The sequence below is a fragment of the Pipra filicauda genome, unplaced genomic scaffold (genome assembly GCF_003945595.2).
Source record: "Pipra filicauda isolate LSUMZ 115617 unplaced genomic scaffold, ASM394559v2 scaffold102_size2360937_pilon, whole genome shotgun sequence".
NCBI classification, from domain to species: Eukaryota; Metazoa; Chordata; class Aves; order Passeriformes; family Pipridae; genus Pipra; species Pipra filicauda.
Genome location: NW_024103463.1, coordinates 627647 through 646441, shown reverse-complemented (window position 1 = coordinate 646441; position 18795 = coordinate 627647). Strand labels below are relative to the sequence as shown.

The 18795-nt window shown below is 49.9% G+C and overlaps 1 protein-coding gene across 1 annotated transcript in view; it reads left to right on the top strand.

Annotated features, from left to right (window-relative positions):
* The window catches only part of RBM6 (RNA binding motif protein 6), a 57220-nt gene extending 45855 nt beyond the window's left edge, over positions 1-11365 (top strand). Inside the window, exons 11-23 of the mRNA XM_039378195.1 lie at positions 377-537; positions 1236-1333; positions 1819-1861; positions 2442-2502; positions 3467-3558; positions 4221-4391; positions 5273-5362; positions 5750-5839; positions 6441-6713; positions 7285-7359; positions 7916-8013; positions 9249-9348; positions 11083-11365. Of these exons, the coding sequence (XP_039234129.1) occupies positions 377-537; positions 1236-1333; positions 1819-1861; positions 2442-2502; positions 3467-3558; positions 4221-4391; positions 5273-5362; positions 5750-5839; positions 6441-6713; positions 7285-7359; positions 7916-8013; positions 9249-9348; positions 11083-11208 (1478 nt within the window). The 3' untranslated portion in view covers positions 11209-11365. The remainder of the gene's footprint in view (positions 1-376; positions 538-1235; positions 1334-1818; positions 1862-2441; positions 2503-3466; positions 3559-4220; positions 4392-5272; positions 5363-5749; positions 5840-6440; positions 6714-7284; positions 7360-7915; positions 8014-9248; positions 9349-11082) is intronic.
* The last annotated feature ends 7430 nt before the right edge of the window (positions 11366-18795 follow it).

Sequence of the window (18795 nt, the reverse complement as noted above, 5' to 3'; positions counted from 1 at the left end):
TGGGCTGTCCAGCTCCAAAGGTGCTGACAAATTGCCTTTAGGAAGATCAATTCAGGTTGAGCTGGCTTCAGGATGGTGCAGTTAACTTAGCACTTCAAAACAGTTTCAAAAGTCTCTTTGGCCAGGGCTTACCCTGAGCTCTGAGGAGGGGCTATTTTCTGCTCTGTTTTCTGGGAAGGAAAAGGTCAGCTATTGGAGGTGGAACTCTGAGGATCTTGCAAAGTGGAGAGAGAAAAAGCGATGGCTTCCGGACTCGACTGCGAGAAGCCGTGCTGTTGCTTTGAGTGGGTTTAGTCACAATACACTTAGTTCTAAATTATATTTTTTTTCCCTATTTTTTTTCTTTCCGGGCCGCCTCCCTCAATGTGCTTCTCAGCAATCATGCTGAAGCGCATCACTCGATTCACCCCCCCAGAGGTGATCGTGGGGCTCCTGGCGCCCTACGTGCGGCTCTCCACGTCCAGCGTGCGCATCATGAAGAACAAGGCTGGACGGATGGGGCAGACCTACGGCTTCATCGAACTGGAGTCTCATGCTGTAAGTAGCTTCTGGCTTTCACGTGCTCCCCCTGTTGGCATCTGAAATCTGTAGAAGTAGAGAAAGCACAGGAATACAAGAAATCGCGGTGCTTGTGGGGCAGCTGTCCTGGAGTGAGTCCTCTTCTGCTTGTCTGGCCAGGTGCAGCTGTTGCTCTCTGGCTTTAAGAGTCAAAGACTGTCTGTTGTCACAAGCTGTGACACTGTGTTTCTTGCCTCAGTGCATTTTTTCACAGACCCTCCTAAACTTGAACACCTCTTACAGAGATATTTTGTTTGCAGGGAGCTTGAATTCAACAGTTTCTGTTTGCAGAAGGCAAGAATCTCAATTAACATGCAGTCCCATGTTGGAGGGATCATATTTTCTGGTTTTCATTGGCTCCCAGACTCCATAGCAATGCTTTGGCATTGTTCCAGAGGGTGTTCACCAAAACTCCTTGGAACAACAGCAGCCAAAGCAGCCCTAGGAGAATGCAGTCCCTAGCTGGCTGCTGAAAGTGGTCATAGGACAAGCAGAGAACCTCACAACTCATTTATCCCTTTTATCACGTCCTAAATACTCTTCACTGACATTTAGGCTAATATTTAGTGTTGTGTTTCTTGTCTTCTAAGCACAAAGCATTCCTTTCAGGCAGGCTGGATTTGGAAAATGGGCTGATTTCCTTCTCATGGAAGTGACATTCTCCTTTCCTTTTACAGGAGGCGCTGAGGTTGCTGAAGATACTGCAGAACCTTGATCCCCCCATCTGCATTGATGGGCGTACGCTGGAAGTGAATCTTGCTACAGGGAGAAGAAGGTATAGACAGATGAGGCAGTTGGACTGTCCTTTGTATGATGTGCTGCAAGGCTAGAACTATGTTGTCAGACCAGGTGCTTAAAGTTTGGCACAGGAATTAGCACAGATGTTCCTACACTCTAAAAATGTGTTGGAGAAATGAAGACATTGGAGCTTGAAGAAGCTTCAGTGATTGAGCAGTATGGGATTAGTGATCATACTGCATATTGCTGTTGTCAAGCCATCAAATCCCATTGTCAAGGAATTAATGTGTTCAGCTTTTTAAAAAGCATTTGGAGAGATTCATCTTTGTGGATACAGCAGAGTGGGGTCATAACTGTTGTGGAGACAGTGATCTGCCAAATCTGTCTCCTGGGGTGGACTCAATCCAACATGTGGCCAGCAAAGATGGTCTTTCTGCCTTTATTTGTCCTGCTATCATTTTGAGTATGCTGAGATTATTGTGAAGCCAAATTGACATTAACCTGCAACCTTTATCTCAACAGGAATGACTATGGGGAGCACGGTGACAATTCCTACTATGGCCCGGTAGGTCTGCACAGCTTCCTTGTGGGTCACTGGAAGGTGGGGAACGCTTGGGGAGACAGGCCAGGCTGGGTTGGGCTTTTTCCCCCTGGACTGCTGAAAGTTCAGCAGGTTTGATGGGATGATAATGCTCATATGTGCTCTCACTGCTGCTCTGCCCCTCACGCTGCGTTCATCACGTGCGTGGAAGTGAAGTCAGAGTGCAGGTGCTGCTGCAGGGAATTCGGGCTGGGTTACCCGATACCACACTCTACAGAGTGATTCAGTTGATGACTGGTCTCAGCTCCCGGAGGGAATGTCTCTTCTTTAGTGCTCATTACTAGACTACAGGGCTCTTCCCATACTGAATGGGCAGGAGGCTTCCATATGTATTGCTGTGAGCACCTCTCATGGAGGCTGCAGAGATCTTGTGCTTTGCAACACTGTCCATTGCTCTGTAGATGAAAAGCTGTGTCTGCTTGTGCTCTTTTTGGGGTAGCTAAATGAGCCATTCTGCTGAACTTTGGGCCTGTGAGAGGGAGGAGAAGCAATATGATGTTTGTCAAAGAGTCTCTTATCTGTTTGTGTTGTTCACTTACTCCAGGGCAGAAGGGGCATGAGGGACAGGAGGGGTGGCGAATCACAGCGACGCACCAGAGCGCAGTGTAAGTTAAACTCTGCTTCACTCCCACTGTGGAGACTTTTCTTCCTTAAAAGGGCACTGACATGTAGAAATCAGCCCAAAATATTTTTAAAGGCTAGGAGTAGGTTTGTTTGCTACACCCACTTCTGAGTTCCTTTGCCAACTTTGTTTAGTCACATTTTCCTATCTGATGATGTGTTTCTCTCTACTCTCCCTGTGCGAAACTACATGCAGATAAAGGAAACTTGCTGCCTGTTTTTCCTTGTTGTGGAAAACTGATGGGATAAAATCAGCCTGGCAGTTACTAGCAGAGACGGAAGAAAATACACTTGATGTAGCAGTGCCAGTAGCTGGAAGAGCACTCCTGATTGTTTTAGGAACTTATATGTAGCATTGTTGAGCTCTGTCCAAGAACACTTGGGAAATGAAGAGCATTCCTGACATTGTGGGCCTACTACCCTTAAGGCCTTTGGCTTTTCCTGTTGAAACAGTTCACTCCCCTTTCTTCTTGGGAGCTTTCATGCACCCACGGGGTGGAAGGGATGTGGGGAGTGTCATCACTTTAAACAGGAGACTGTTTGAGAGAGAACAGCTCTTTCTTGTTCACAGGGGTGGGTGGATACAGAGCCTGGTACTCATTACCCCATTCTTAGAGAAATTACTGAATTTCATGTCTTTGTCCAGCCAACTGTTGTGGTCTGGTGATCTCAGCACAGCCCCTGTAAATCTGCTTTGATGTGGACAGTTTTGCCAGAGTCCTAAACCAGAAGAATTGTGAAAACTTATTACCCTTCTTACTCTTTAAAGAAAAGAAGATGTAGGTTGAGTGATGTGAAGATACTCATAGCTCTTGCCAGGAGGGAAATATCCTTCTTTCCAACCCTTGATCTTTTCGCCAGTGTAATACTTGCTTATGCTTTTGTCTTTGTAAAAGGCAAGTTCTGTCCTTGGAGGACTGCTGCTAACTCTTGTCTCTCTCTCTCCAGCACCATCGGATGTGTCCACATACATTTATGATCCTGAAACCGGGAATTACTATGATCCCATAGCTGGGACATACTATGACCCCAGGACTCAGGTGAGTGCGTGGGAAGAAAGCTGTACATGCAATATGTTCTTACAAACAGCCCTTCTCTGGAGAGATTTTGCATCTAGATCCTGAAAACAGGGCAGTATAGAGGCAGCTTTGTTTCTTTCACTCTGTCCTTTGACCTGTATGAAAGGGAAAAATATCATTGCAAAATGTCACCTTAATGAGAGGCTAGGAACCCATTAACTGTGTGTCGAAGCAGCTGTAGCCATCTCTTTGACCTCTGAAGCCCTGCCTTTGGGAGGTTTTTGGTCTGCTCTTCCTTGAGTAGACTTATAAGCAGAGCATCATTGCTAAATTTTACTGAAGACATGTGATGTAATAAAAGATGGACAGCACAGCTCTGTTTTCATCTGTGGTCTCTTTGCTTCTCTACCCCAGCCAGCAGTGGTTATGAGGATGCCAAAAAAGAGCCATCAGCAGAGGTTCTCTGGGACTATCATCTTGTTTTCATGATCCTAGAGATGTCTGTGTTGTGGGCGAGCCGGGCAGTGCTCTGATGACCTGACTTGGGCCCCAGCAAAGTTCTGAAGCCTTTTCCCTCTGCAGTCTCCTCTTACTGTGCTGGTTTCCCCAGCCCAGTAAGGACAAGAAACCCAGTAAGAAGATTGTAGGGTTTTGGCTAAGTCTGCTCCAAATATCTCTTTCAGAGGGAAGTCACGATAGACAGAGAATCCTGCTCATCCCGAGAATCCTGCTCATCCCCGACAGAGAACAGGAGGCGGCGGCACGGGAGCCAAGAACGGACAAATGAAAGGAAGGAGCCACACAGCAGGGACAACAGGGACAAAAAGGACAAAGGGAAAAGTACTTCTGCTAAGGTAAATCCCTCCAAGCATCAGAATGATCAGGAGGCTGAGGTATGAGAGGTTAGAAAATAGAGATTAATCAGAGGATTCAAAAAGGGAGGGACAGTGAGAGAATACAATGAAATCCATGGAATCAGTAGCTGGCCAGGAATGTGGTTGTTGTCCAGCCAGGTTGGAGTAAGTTCCTGAAATTTTTCTCTTGTGACATTAAATCTTGGGCTTCTCATCCCTTCCTTATGGTAAAGGATTGAGACACATCAAGACACACGTTTCCTTCACACTGCTGAAAGCACCCAGCTATTGTAACAGGGACTACAAAAACTAGCAGAGACGTTTAAACATACCAAGTCAGGTAACAGAGACTCGGCTCTCCCCTAACTGCTGTCCCAGTCCTAGGGCAGTGCTGCTCCCAGTGATCAAACACTATCTCCCCAGTGTGAAGAACTGCTGGTTGAGAGTAGCTGCCCAAAGTGATGTTTGAGCACAGCCCAGGGCTGTGGTACTCACAGTGCCTCAGGAGTGCCAGGAGAGTTGGTAGAAGTGATTTACCACAAATGCAGAAACTTTATGTTCCTCCTTACCTCTTGGTCTGGATGTGCTCTGACATGACTAGTCCCGGGCAGCTGTGACCCGAGGGGTGCGGTTGTCCCTGAGACTGGTACCAAGCCAGCCAAGAAGTCTCATCTAGTATGGAGGCTTTCAGGGTCACTGTCCTAGGAGAAACATGATCCTGTCTGAATGGAGGGTAAAAGCATCTCCAGTAGAAATCCTTCCATCATTTTTCCCAGCTTTCTGTTTCTGTGTGGATGCTCAGAAGTGGCTTCCTGGCTGCACTGTGCACTCTTTGACCCCTGTGCTGCTGTTGGCCTAATACCCAGTCTTGGGTTTTTCAGAATGAGCCTGGAGAGGAGAGGTTCTTTGCAGAAGACGTCTTCAAAAAGCCATTGCCTCCCTCTGTGAAGAAGGACGAGAGCTCAGGCCTGGTAAGATGTTGCATGGCACTTGTCTTCCTGGTCAAGTATGAATAGCTCATGAACTGCTAAGCTGGAACCTGTCCAGGGCTTCTCTCCAGTTCTCTGTAAAGTGTGTAAATGTGAGGCTTCACCCCAACCTGCTCTTTGTGCTGCTGAGCACACAGGTGAGCATCACAGGCTCATCCTGTTGCAGGGCTGGGTGTCTGCAGTCTCTGGTGTTCTCTGAGTGTAGCTTCAGGAGAGCTATGGATTCCCCAGAATGGAAATGTCTCCCACCAAAACCACCACCTCGTTTCTGCCAATCACCTGGTGTCTTTGGAGGCCTGTTTGAATGAGTGTTTAGCTATTGTGCACTGAGTCCATGGTGGTCTCAACACCTGATCTTGACTGTTTCAGACTGAGACTGGAGAGGAGAAGTTCTCTGCAGAAGACGTCTTTAAAAAACCTTTACCTCCTTCTGTGAAAAAGGAAGAGAGTGCAGCCCCGGTAAGTGGCTCCAGAGGATTGTGTTTTGCCTTGTTTGAGCCTGGGCACAGGACTAGTGAGACTCACCACAGCCCGGTTGTGACCCTGAGCGACAGCACTGGGGATGGAATGGTGAAGGCAGTTTGTTTTATAGCTCTGCCCCTGTTTGTGGTCTTCTAGTATGGGGAAATTTGATACCTGCATTTAAGCAGGGTCTCTTCACTCGACCAGTCCTCAAGCAGAAAACTCTTCCAGCCACCTCTGGGCTGAGGAAAGGCAAACCTCACTGATGTCCATTGCTGGAGGAAGTGACTGACAGCAGCTCCCTGCCAAGCAGCCACTGCCTCGGTCAGCTTCTTATGCTCAGGTGTGTGGCAGGTTGGGAAAGCCTGGCACCAAAGCATGGCCTGCCTAGAGAACAGAAGGCCTTCCACCCTGTGGTGTGAATGGAAAACCAGCCAGCTTCTCTGCATTCCTTACCTGCCTTGCTGGGAAGCTGCTCTCCCTCCTGGGCTGGAACAGAGACAGCAGTCACAGGGAGGTCGACTGGGGAGGGAAAGCCCCACGTGGCCAGGCAGGCTTGATGCTACAAACTGTCACACTTTTCTGCCATTTCCCTCAGCCCAAGGTGGTGAACCCTCTGATAGGACTTCTGGGAGAGTATGGAGGAGACAGTGACAATGAAGAGGAGGAGGAGGAGGAGGAGCAGTCCCAGGCTCAGTGGCTGCCGCCTCCCCCCCACCCACCAGCACAGCGCGAGGAGCAGCTGCGGAAGGCCAAGGCCAGCGACGACAAGCTCACCGACTGGAACAAGCTGGCCTGCCTGCTGTGCAGGAGGCAGTTTCCCAACAAGGAAATGCTCATCAAGCACCAGCAGCTTTCCAACCTGCACAAGGTATGGGGGAGCAGTGGGTGGGGGTGTACTGCGAGCTGCTTTTGCCTTGATGGCTTCGTGATCTGCAGGAAAAATGCAGCGGTTGGGTGGGAAGAGCTGTGCTGAATTAGGCACAGTAGCAGGCAAAGTTCCCCTGAAGCTCTGTTCATAGCATTGTGTGAGCTGCTTGTTCCTGTCACGGGAGTGCTGCAACATCAAGGTGTGACTTTGTAAGCTGTGGTGAGATAGCTGAGTCTTGGGGAGAGTGGGGTGCTGGCACACACAAGTGTGAGAGAAGTAAGAACTTGGCACTTTCCTCCCCATGTTCTGGGCTGCTTTCGAGCTCTTGCTTCTAGGAGGGCCAAACTGCACACTGGTTAAAATAGGACTGGTTGCCTTCCTATCTGCAGGAGGAAGCGCTCCAGGCCTCTGTGGGGGATCAGATAGTCTGGGCTGCAAGAGAGCCTGCTGTGCCTGGTATAGTGCAAGTGCAAGAACATGCTGCTTTACCTGTGCTCATTACGGGTGGAGCAGATGACTCAGACAGCTTGTGTTCTCTGCTTGACACTGGCTTCTGTTTTCCTCCTTCCAGCAAAACCTAGAGATTCATATGAAGATCAAACGATCCGAGCAGGAACTGGCGTATTTGGAGAAGAGAGAGCGTGAGGTGGGTCTGCTGTGGTGGGCAGACTGCTGCCTGTGCTTTTGCACTGGGGGGATGGTGGTTCCAGGCAGACCCTCCACTTACACACCATATCTGCAGCCTTCCAATGAGTGAATTGTGGGCTCACTCTGCCCTGGGACTTGTTGGAAGTGCTGTGGCTTCTAAGAGCTTATCTCCCTTCTCCCAGAAGGGTCTCAGTGTGGTCCTGCAAGCCAGGGCTCTGGGCTAAATGGGTCCCAAATTTCTGTCTAAACTGATGCGGTGTATGGGCTGCTGCTGCCTGGCCAGGGATGGGAGAGCTGTACTTGTCCATTGTTTGGAATGTCACAGAGCTGCTCCTGGTGCCATAGCTGGAAGGCTGCAACCACAGGTCTGAGTCAGCCCAACAGGTGCCATCAGGACAGAGCAAGTGGATTGTGGGATGTGATGCATTCAGTGTTTGTGGGTCCCCAGGACAACCTTCCAGCCAGCTGAGGATGAGATCTGACCGCAGAGCTTTCTTCTGCAGTGTTGAATCTTTCATAGGTCCTGTACTTACTTTGTTTTTTCTCTTATGAAGGGGAGACATAAAGACAAAGGAAATGATCGGAGAGAGAAATTCCAGCAGCTGGATTCACCAGAGAGGAAACGACTCAGATATGACCGGGATTCAGAGAGGTAATGGCTGCTCTTGGTTAGACCTCTCTGGGGATGCTGATGCTGGGATGGGGTGTGTGCTGCTGGCATGCCAAGGCCAGTAGGGTAGGTCTGCAAATTAACAGTCAGTAAGACTGTCAGACAGAGTTCCCCAAACTGTGAGCCTGTTGTGCTGCAGGACATCTCAGAGAGGGCAGGAGGAGGGCATTGATGGAAATGAGGGTTTAGGGAAAAGCAGAGATAAGCTGTCTGGTGCTGGAGGGGTGAGATGGGGGCTTGAGTGTGCCTGGCCAGGCACAGAGAGCAGAATGCAGCCTGTTCCCATCCACCTCGTCCTTAAGGCACTTGCTGTCCTCCTGTCCTGGCATCTAGCCATCGAAAGAAAGAGCAAAGCTGTGTTTCATCTGTTCACTGACTCAGAGGAACGCTGGGAGCTGTTTCCATCTCATTCAGAGTAGGTGGAGGAGGAAAGTGCGCGCTGTGCGGAGCTCGCGACAGACCTGCCTGCTGCGAGCTCGCGTGTTCCAGTGGGCTGAGGAAGGGCCAGGCATGTGTTGAAGACAACACTGGTTATGTGCCTGTTCCCTTCTGGTGCAGCACCTCAGAAAGAGACCTTTCCTCTGTGTCTTGCAGTTTAAAAATCCACATTTTCTCTTCCCTGCTTTCCTGGAATAGCTTTGGATAAACTAAAGCAGTTTGTGTGCGGTGTCATCAGCAGCCAGAAAGTAGAACTTGTCTGAAAGAAACTATTTTTGTGCTGAGAGGTCTTCAAAACTGTGAGTTTTGGTTAGTGGTTTTGGATGAGTAATGACCAGGTGGGAGAAAGGGTGTCTGAGTTAACACTGCATCTGTTGAACTCCATGACCACAGCACTGGGAGAAAAGAAAGATCTAACAGAGCAACAGGGATTAGACTTCACTTTCTTGCTATTGCTAAAATTCTAATTAAGGAATACAAGCACAGAACGCTGTTGGCTGGCTTGTACTGTAAATATTTTGGAACTTGAGCTCATTTCCTGTGCCCTAGTGTATTTCCCCCTGAGGTGGGACAAGAAATTTTGCAGTCAAAGGTGTGTGAGCCCTGCACATAGAATCCACTGTGGTGCTTTCCTTAAGCGGTGTGCTTCTGGCAAGAAACTTGGATATTCCTCATGAGAGGTTGGAATGTCAGTGAAGGTTCTATTAGTAGAGCTAAAAATCCCTGGCATGTGTTTGAAGCATTGGAAGATTGGACAATTGATTCTATCTCTTTTGCAGTGACTTTGACAGTAACAACAAAGGGAACCGAATGGTGCAGTCTCCGGGGTGGAAGAAGGGCTTCGGCCACAACCAGCAGGGCACAGCATCACCAATGGAGGTGAGTCTTCCCTTCCTTTCAAAGCACACCACTGTCTTGCAGCCCATAATGTCTCCCATAACAGCTGGAGGGAGTTCCCAGACAGAGCAAGAGGCAGGCTGCAGGTCTAGGCACCCACTTGATGGAATAATATGTGTGCAGTGATGAACTTTGCAGGCTGGGAGGGGCTGCAAGTATGTTGGCTGCAGAACAAGGTTAGAATTTATATGGATCTGGAGGTGCTGGAAATAAACCAACAGTAGATCAGGAAGGATGTGAGCATCTGATTAGAACCTGCCCCAAGCCAGGCTGGGGGTTGAGCAGGTCACCAGCTCAGTGCTCTGCAGCCGCATGATCTGGGGGAAAAGGTGAACCTCCACCCAGGAGGTGCAACTGTAGCCAAAGCCACGGGGCATGTCCTGCTCTTTGTCTGCTCTGCTTAGCACTTGTGAGGCTCTCACTGCCGTTGCAGACTCTGGACAGTGGAAGGTGATGCCAGGGTACCTCTCCTGAGGAGCAGAGTCCCATCGGCAAAGGGTATCAAAGGGTATCAGGGTCTACCCGACCCTGCCTTACCGTGACAGGCTGGTCTCTCAGGGGACCTTAATTATCTTCAGAGGGCTTGTCTGAGAAGCAGCCTGGGGCAGGGGCTGCTCTCCCCTGCCCAGGGACACAGGAGCAGGATGGTGCTGTGATGGCAGGTTCATGGCTCACCAGGCTGCCGCGGTGCCCGTGCTTTGCCGAGGGGCAGCCTGGAGCACGGCTCGTGGTGTGACTTTCAGCTTGCAGTCGAGTATATCATTAAAGCAAATATTTGAGGCTTTGTGACGCGTGTTTGCTTGAGCCCACACACACGAGGCAAGAGTCCCTCTTCAGTGCAGACAGCAGGAACCGGCCCCAGCTGCTGCTGAGTCCTCGTGGTGAGGTTCCTGTGCCCATAAAATGGGCTTTGTCGCAGAGCCAGCTCCAGCGACGCGCTCTGGGAGGTCTGACCTCTGATCAGGGCTCCCTGTCTGGGTGGGGAACTGGTGGCAAAGCACAGTCCCTCGTAGAGTTCCTAGAAAGGCCTCCCAGAAGAGCCCTAGAGATGTGCTTTCCTTCCACTTGCAAGTCACGCGGGACAAAGCCATGTGCCCACTTCAGCCCCACAGGACTTTGATCTCTTGGTCTTATTGGTGAGATCTCTGGTATTCAGGTAAGTTGGACTTGAGAAAAACTTCCAGCCCCAGGCCGGCTCTCCTGGGCCAACTCCAGACAGATATTGCTGAATAATGCAGGCACTGGCTGCAAAAGCCGGTCCTTAAACACTGCTTGAAATTCCAAGCGAGGTACCAGCGCCCATGGGAGCTCTGTTAGAGAGAACAACTGAGCTTGTGCCAATGCAGGCTAACAACAAACAGCTCCCCAAGAGCCCAGCTCTCTCTGGCACTTTCCTTTGCTCGGTTTCCATCCTGGCTGGCACGCGGCTGCCTGGGCTGCCGGCACTGCCTGCTTGGCTACCACCCTGCCATATGCTCCTGTTGTTCCCCACAGCCCATCCCTGGGGTTTGATTCTCAACGGGCATTTGCTGGCTGCAGCTGCTTTCGTTGCCCACAAAGGGCCTGTAGTTTCTCCCAAGCAGCTTTTGGAGGAACGCAGGGCACTTGCTCTCCCTCCACCCACGGATCCACATGGGAGCAGTCAGCAGTCCTTGAAGCAGCCCCAGGGAAGCTTTTTCTTTATGGGAGGAGAAATCACTGTGTGACTGTTTGCAGGCAGAAAATCGGAGGAAGGGCCCTGGCCTGGGGGCCCCAGGGAAGCCCCCGAAGAGGCAGTCGAACGAGACCTACCGCGACGCCGTCCGGAGGGTCATGTTTGCCCGCTACAAGGAACTGGAGTGAACAGTGGGGGAACCCCAAGCCAGTCTCTCTCCATCTTTGTCTCTTTCTCTCTGTGTCATGTTCTTTTTGAAGGTTTGGTCTTTTTTTTTTGTTTGTTTTTTTGAATTGTTACAGGTTTTGCTGCTAGAATTTTTTTAATAAAACTGAAAATTTGTCAGTGCTTGTCTTGTGGCTGAAACTATATGTTTTAGAAGCTTTGGAGGATTCCCATTGTGGTTTGCTCTCTGCTGATAGGTCCTTGGGAGCTGAAGCCATGTCAGTGAAGGTTTGGCAGCTTGAAGGCCCTGCCAGCAGTGCCACTGTCCTGCAGTGTGTTCCATGCCATCTCAGGGACAGGTGCTCCTGGTGCCGTGTACTTCTGGGTCAGGATGGGAGCTTGGGAGCAGGGGATGGCCCCAAAGCCTGGGAGGAATTCAGGAGCAGGAGTGACCTGTGTGGGATTCATCCTAGCTGTTAGTGAGGTCAACATGGTTCAATTAATAGCAAGATCTGAAAGGTTAAGAGTGATCTCACTAATGCTGGGTGTCACTAATGTCTGGGCTTCCCAGCCAGAGCAGAGCATTCCACATGGGGCAGGCTGGATCTGGTGGCAGGGGTATTGGGTGCCCTCGTGGGGACATATCCATGCTGGCCCATGGTGGCAGGGGCTGTGTTCAACAGAGGAAAAGCTGAGCAAGTGCTACTGACACATCCTGGGGAGGTGCAGAGTCAGTCAGCAGGAACATGTAACGGTGGGGCCAAAGCACAGTGAAAGTGTGTGTGTGTGAGCACAGCAGGGACCATGGCTGACAAGGCTGAGTGTGGCCTGTAGGGATAAGGATGATGCTGATGGCAGTGGCTGGTGGGAGCAGAGCCTGTGCCTGGCGAGCAGGGGGTGGTGCTGGAGCTGCTGGTGCTTCCCTCTGCCTTTCTGCTCACCTGGCAGAGAGCAAGGCCTGACACTGCTTCCAAATACCCCAAAGGAGGGAAAGTAGGAGATGTGGAAGCTGAAAGCAGCAGGATTTGGAGGTGAAGAGCCACCTGCAAGAGCTGACAACTTCCAAAGGCAGCAGCAGACCTCTCCAAACTGCATTTCCTTGTCTCTGGCACAGGCAGTGCCACAGCAGTGTGGAGGACTCGCTCATGGCACCACGGCCCAGGGATGATGGAGGTGGGCATGACATTGTGCTGGTGAGTACATGTGTGTGAGGGCCTTCAGTCTTCCCGGGAGTCCCAGGCATGCAAGGAAAGGATGGGGAAGGTGATGGGCTTCTGGGGATGAACTCTCAAACAGGGAACAGTGGTGATGGCACCAGGTCGGACGTAACAAGCTTGTGCTCTCAAGTCTGGAAATTATCTGTGCACAAAGGGGGAAGAAGTATGACTGTGATGAGACATCATTTTCAGTGGCACGTGAGGGAAGAGGGGAATCTAGGAGCAGATTAGTAGCTGCTGCACAGGCTGTCTGCACCTGGGTGGGGCAGGCACCTGTGTGTGCCAAAAATGAGCACCCACAGAACATCATTCCCAAGACAACCAGAAGGAGCCTTTGCAGCCATCAAATGCAGGAACCCCTTCTGATTTTATGAATTTGGTAAGTGGGTACATGCATCTTGGTGAAAGCCTGTTAATGACTGATGATGTGTAATTAATTAGAAGATAATAAACCAGATAAATGTAAGAGCAGCTTCCCTTAGACAGATGGACCTCACTAAATAATGCACGTTCCTTGGCTTAGCCATACACTCACTTGCTTCTAGTTTGTGATGTGCATGTGTGAAAGGAGAGGCAGCACAGCACTTTCCTGGCAGGCCCATTGCCAGGGCTCAAGTCAGGAACAGAAGAGGAGCAGGAACAGACTGCTGTGAAAAGAGGAGGAAAAAAAAAAAAAACAAACAAATAACTAATTGCAGGATGTATCTGTTGCCAGTCAAGAGAAATCCTTTTTCTGTCCATGGAGGTAGATCTACCTCCTGTTACTTATATTAATCACAGAAATACTTGTGTTGGCTTCTATTATTTTGAGGTTCATAGTAAATGATTATGGGAAATCAGGAATACTGCTTGTGTCTTAGGATGTCAGAACACCACAGTGTTACTCCCAGAACTGTGGGATTTCTGGGGATTGTGCTGTGTGTGTCTTGGGAACACCACTCACCTGGGCTGTAGGGAGTATCCCTGTGCCAGCCCATGGAAAATCGAGTTATTCCCTGGATTGATATTGATTTAATTCCTCCGAATTCCTCTTCCCTAATGTAACCCAGTGTGAGCTCCTGTGTATTCCCTTGAAGATGTGTGTGTATATACTGTATGTACATATCTACCTAGGCATGGCATCCGTGCACGTGGATATCCAGGATTAGGGAGTGTGGAGCAGTCCTCTGCTGGGGCTGGGATGAGGTGACTGGCACGAGGTTATTAATGAGCTGGAGCAGATAAATAGAGTGAGAAACTAAAAGCATTAAAAAGAAGCACCAACCCAGAAAATGTCATATTCTCTTGGGAAAACAGCAGCGTAGGTGGCGATGCAGAAACCCTGACCCTTTATCTTTGGTGCAGTGGTTTTGGTGTCTTTAATACTTTTTAAAGGATAGCCACCCAAAGCCACAGCTAAACTGCAACTACCTTTATATCTTATAACTATTTTGCTTTTATTTCAGAGATTATTCACCACTGTGCTAGTGCTGTGGCTGTGTTCAGCACGTGTCCTTGTGTGCCATCCTGTGGTGAGGGGTATGGCCCAGGTTACAATTTATTTTTATTTTTGGAAGGTCCTGATAAGAGAATTGGAACAGCTCACAGCATAAGTCCTGTGTTGTAGCAGTTGATTGCATGGAGATGTTACACACAGGAGGAGGACTGGGGTGATCCGTAACCAACACTAAGGCTGGTCTGGATAGAACTGTGTGTACAAGGAAGCCCAGAGGAAAAGGCAGAACAAGGGATTTAAAAGGATTTTATTTGAAAGGAACAGGCAACAGGAGCCACGGACTGAGAGTGGAACCAAAGAGGAGGTTAATCTGCCATTTAAAGGGCTGGAGGCACTTCTGCTTGGCCCCCTGTCCAAGGGAGGGTTTATCTCTGAGCTCTGTCAGCCACACAGGTTGGTATGCACGAGGCTGCTTCAGACAGCTGAGAGGCTCTGGAGCAAGAGCTGCTTTTTTTCCCCCCGTTTCCCAAGGTAAATCAAGTAGATAGTCTTTGATTTCCAATATTTATTCATATTAATATTGATACAGCAGTGACTGAGGCCCTTGTAAGTGAAACATAATGATGTAAAGAGCTGGAGTTGTGCTTTCTAAACAGAAAAAAACCCATCCGGGTGGGCTGAGGGAATAATTTGTAAAGGGGAAGGAGAGACAGAACCCAGGGAATGTGCTTCCCTCCTCAGCAGTGACCTGCTTCAAGGAGAGGAGAGGGGCTGCTGGAAGGAGGATGAGGCTGGTGGTTGCCCCTCAGTGCTGCAAAGACTGAGTTCAGAGCTGGTCACATCTCCTTGACCTGTCATCTCCATTTGGGACCCTCTCTGAAATGCCTTACACAGTTGGGTACAGAACCACCTCACCTCCCTGCAGCCCAGGCACACCCACCCTGTCAGCAGGGGCATTACACTCCTTGTTTTTCTCAGAGGCAAAACCTGATGCTCCACAAATCGGGTTTCTATCACTCAGCTGCAAGCAAACTGAAAAAAAACCCTCCTCCAGGGATTTCTTTCCCAATATCACAAGTGCAGCTGTGCTGGACATCAGGGCTTTGCAGACTTGCACAGGTATGGCTGGGCTTGGCACACAGGCAGAGCTCTGCCAGGACACCCTGAAGGCACAGGACACCAGCAAGCAGAACATGAGCAGAGAACACTTTTAAAGTTCTACTTTACAGTAAAAGCTTTAGGGGTGAATGCATTGCAATTAGCCAATTTTTTATATCTTTCAAACAAATCTTTAAACCTTCTCTTTATTTGAAATGGAAGAGTAATAAACATGTGTACTTGCCCCTAGATAGATATGGAGAGATACCAGATGAGTATGTTGAACAATTTTACTCATTTAGTGCTTTAAGATTCAAGAAACAGGAGTTCAGTGTTCAGAGGAGGTTGTTGCTCAAACCATGCCCCCATTTTAATGTAGGTTCTGTATTTCCTTATTTATCCATATACATACAAAGACCATTCTGTTCTTTGTTCCTGCACTGGGGACATTATGCTTTCAAATGTCACCAAGTGTAACTTTGTGAAGCTGCACTTTCATGGACTTCCTTTCAGTAGTACTAAGATTCAAAGGAAGATGAATGACACTATAGTAAGTCACAGAGTGCCTGGAATAGCCGAGATAAGCACGGACACAAGCCCTTGTCCAAACTTCATGTGGATCCCTTTTACCAGCACATTTTGAATGTGATGTGGTTTGGCCAAGTTGCTGCTGGAGGGTGTGTGGGTCTGTGTATGTGCTGCTCAGCCTGGAGGAGGCCAGTCCTGTCCAGCTGTTAAAGTGCACCTTGCTTCCCTATGGAGCACTTGGGAATGCTGCAAGGAAGCTGGGAATGTGAGCATTACCCCCCAGGGACAGAGTCCCCCGTCCCACACAATGGAAGGATGGGCTGGTCCAGAAATGGCACAGGGCTGGATAACAGCTTGGAGCTCACCCCTGGAGGTGGTTCCAGCCACCACCTCACAGACACCACTGCTGCTGCAGACACCCAGTGCAGGACACCCATCTCTGGACTTCGTTCTGGAGGGAACAAAAGGATCAGCCTGAGGAGCTGGAGTGCCTACATTGATGTGGTTTGCATTCCCATCACAGAGGGGCAGTGGGAGCACGGTCACCCCAGTACAGGCAGTGCAGTCCCACCCACAAGCTGGTGACAAAGCTGCCTGTAACACCTGTTACACCCAGAGCCTCAACAGGGTCTTAGGCAACTCCCTTGGGTCCTGTTGCTGGGACATAGGGGAGGTCTTCTGCACAGACAGAAAAGTCCCCTTCCCTAACGTCCTGTTGGGGTGTGCCTGCTCCAGTGCCTTAATTTGGCTCTGGGGTGCACTTCTGAATCTGATCTCATGACTTTCCCCACTTTTGGATTGCATCCTGGAGCAGCTCTGCAGAGGTCGGGCTTGGGACAGTATCAACCAGATTCCTTTCAGATGAAACCAAACCCAATATGCTCCTGGAATGCACCTCATGCTCCCCAGCCACTGATGGGCGTCCAGGCTGCAGGATCAGCCCAGAGCCTTTCTGGAGCTAAAAAACACCTTGTAAATCACAGAATAGTTTAAATTGGAAAAGACCTCTAAGATTATTGAGTCCAACTGTTAATATTGCCAAGCCCACCACTAAACCACATCTCTAAGTGCCACATCTGCACGGCTTTTAAATCCCTCTGTAAATGGTGACTCCACCACTTCCCCAGGCAGCCTGTTCCAGTGCTTGACAACCCTTTCAGTGAAGAAATTTTTTCTAGTATCCAATCTAATTGGGCCAATTCCTTGGCCCAACCTGAGGCCATTTCCTCTTGTCCTGTTGCTTGTTACCTGGGAGCAGAGCCCGACCCCCACCTACCTCCACCCTCCTGTCAGGGAGTTGTAGAGAGTGAGAAGGTCCCCCTTGAGCCTCCTCTTCTCTGGGCTAAGCTCCCTCATCTCCCTCATCAGACTTGTGCTCCAGACCCTTTCCCAGCCCTGTTGCCCTTCTCTGGACACACTCCAGCACCTCAATGTCTTTCTTGTAGTGAGGGGCTCAGAAATGGACTAAGGATTTGAGGTGAAATGTATAGTTCATAGGTCAGGTCCTTGAATGTCTGGGTCTGCTCCCACTGCGCTGTGCTTGTACATTGGAGCCCAAATCCTCCCAGATTTCCCTTTCCATCACTTTTTGCTCTGAAGTTGCTTGTGGGCCAGAGCTTTCCTTTCTAACCCCACTGCGTGACAGCAGCGGGATGGTGTCCGTGAGCCTGTGCTCCCATCCACCCTGCTGTGCTTTTGTGTCCCAGTTCACAAGATAAAGAAAACGTGAGCGCTGCATCTGCTGCTTTCCTATCCCCTTCCATGAGATGTGCCTCGAGCTGCGGGGATGAAGTATCCCGGGGAAAAGCCGAATATTTCCCTGTGACTCCGTGGAAGCCCGGCAGCTCCGGCCACACCGATCCCACACCGCTAGATGGCAATTGTGGTGTGCGGATGAATGGGACGGACCAGACGGAGCGTTCCCGCAGCCGGGGCTGGGTATGAATGAGGGGCTGCCCCTGGCTGTCCTCCCCCTCCGGCTCCTCCTGCCGCCTCCAGCCTCCAGGTGCTCTGGGTTCACTGGGAGAAGGCGCTGGAGCTGCTGGCCTGGTGGCAGGGTGGGCATTGCCGCTGGGATCCCGTTGGCTCCTTGACGGGTGAGTAACGAGCAATGGGTTTAATTGTTCATAAACTTGGGCAGCCCAGGCTGGTTCGGGCTGCCTTGGTTCCCTCCCTGGGAGAGCTGGCTGGAGTAGCATTCCCAGTGGGAGAGCTCAGCCTGGGAAGCTGAGCCGGGGTTGACCAGCCGTGAGCTCGTCTGCTTTCACTGTCAGCTTCGCTGTGTTTTATGGCTCCGTGCAGAGTAACTCAAGAGTGACTGGGCTTTTCCCACCTCCTGCAGAGAGAGCAGACCTCGCTCTGCCGCTCCATTTGTCAGAGCATGCCGCAAAAAGTTTGGGATACTAATCTTTATAGAGTCATGGAATAGTTTGGGTTGGAAGGGACCCTAAAGATCATCTTGTTCCAACCCCCTGCAACCATCTTTTACTGTTATATGTATTAATGCTGTAACTTCAGTTCCGAGAGGTTTTGTGCTTTTTTATTATGGTAAAGCTCTGTTTCCAAAGCTGTTTTTTTCTGATCTTCTTCTTCTATACTCTGCTTTGCTGCAAAGGTTTAACATCCCAAAATCCCACACTGGGCAGTTGTCACTAACCCATGCTGGGAGCTTTGCCACTACTCAGAGATAACTTTGTCAGATTTCTCCCTCCCCCCCAGATAAAAATCAATCATTTGCCTTCAAACAGTTGTGACAGCCTTGATATAAGGAGAAAAAACAGCCTCCCTGATCCATGGGGGAATTTTCCCCTGCTTGGGCTTTATGAAATCTGTTGGGACAGGGAAATTGTGCTTCTTCAACCTCCCTCTGCAATGCCTCAGCTCTCAGAAACTCGGGTCATCCCATATAGCAGGCAGAAAAGAAACAGAGCTTGAGAAATGCCGGGTGCTCTCCAAAGGAGTCCTTGTAACTAATGATCCCTCTGCTTGGAAGCATCACAGAGCCTGAGTATGGATGGCTGGGAGTCGGGAGCCTTGCAAGCCTGAGTGTCCTGAAAGTGATGGGTGGGTGTTTCCGTGTGATGGGGCTGACACTCAGGGTGAGGGGGGAGGGAGGAGGCTGAATGTTTGTTTAACAAATAACAAAGCTCTTTATGAACTTAAATTAAGACAAAGAGGGTTGTTTCTTCCTACCCTTGCTATCATTGCTCCTGAGTGTGTGGCAGCCCTACCTGGCAGCCGGGCCGAGGGATGTGCTGTCCACTGGAAATCATCTGGAAGCTTTTCCCTGTGCAGGGTGTAGTGAGGGTCCAGTGAGCCCCAAGCACTGGCCA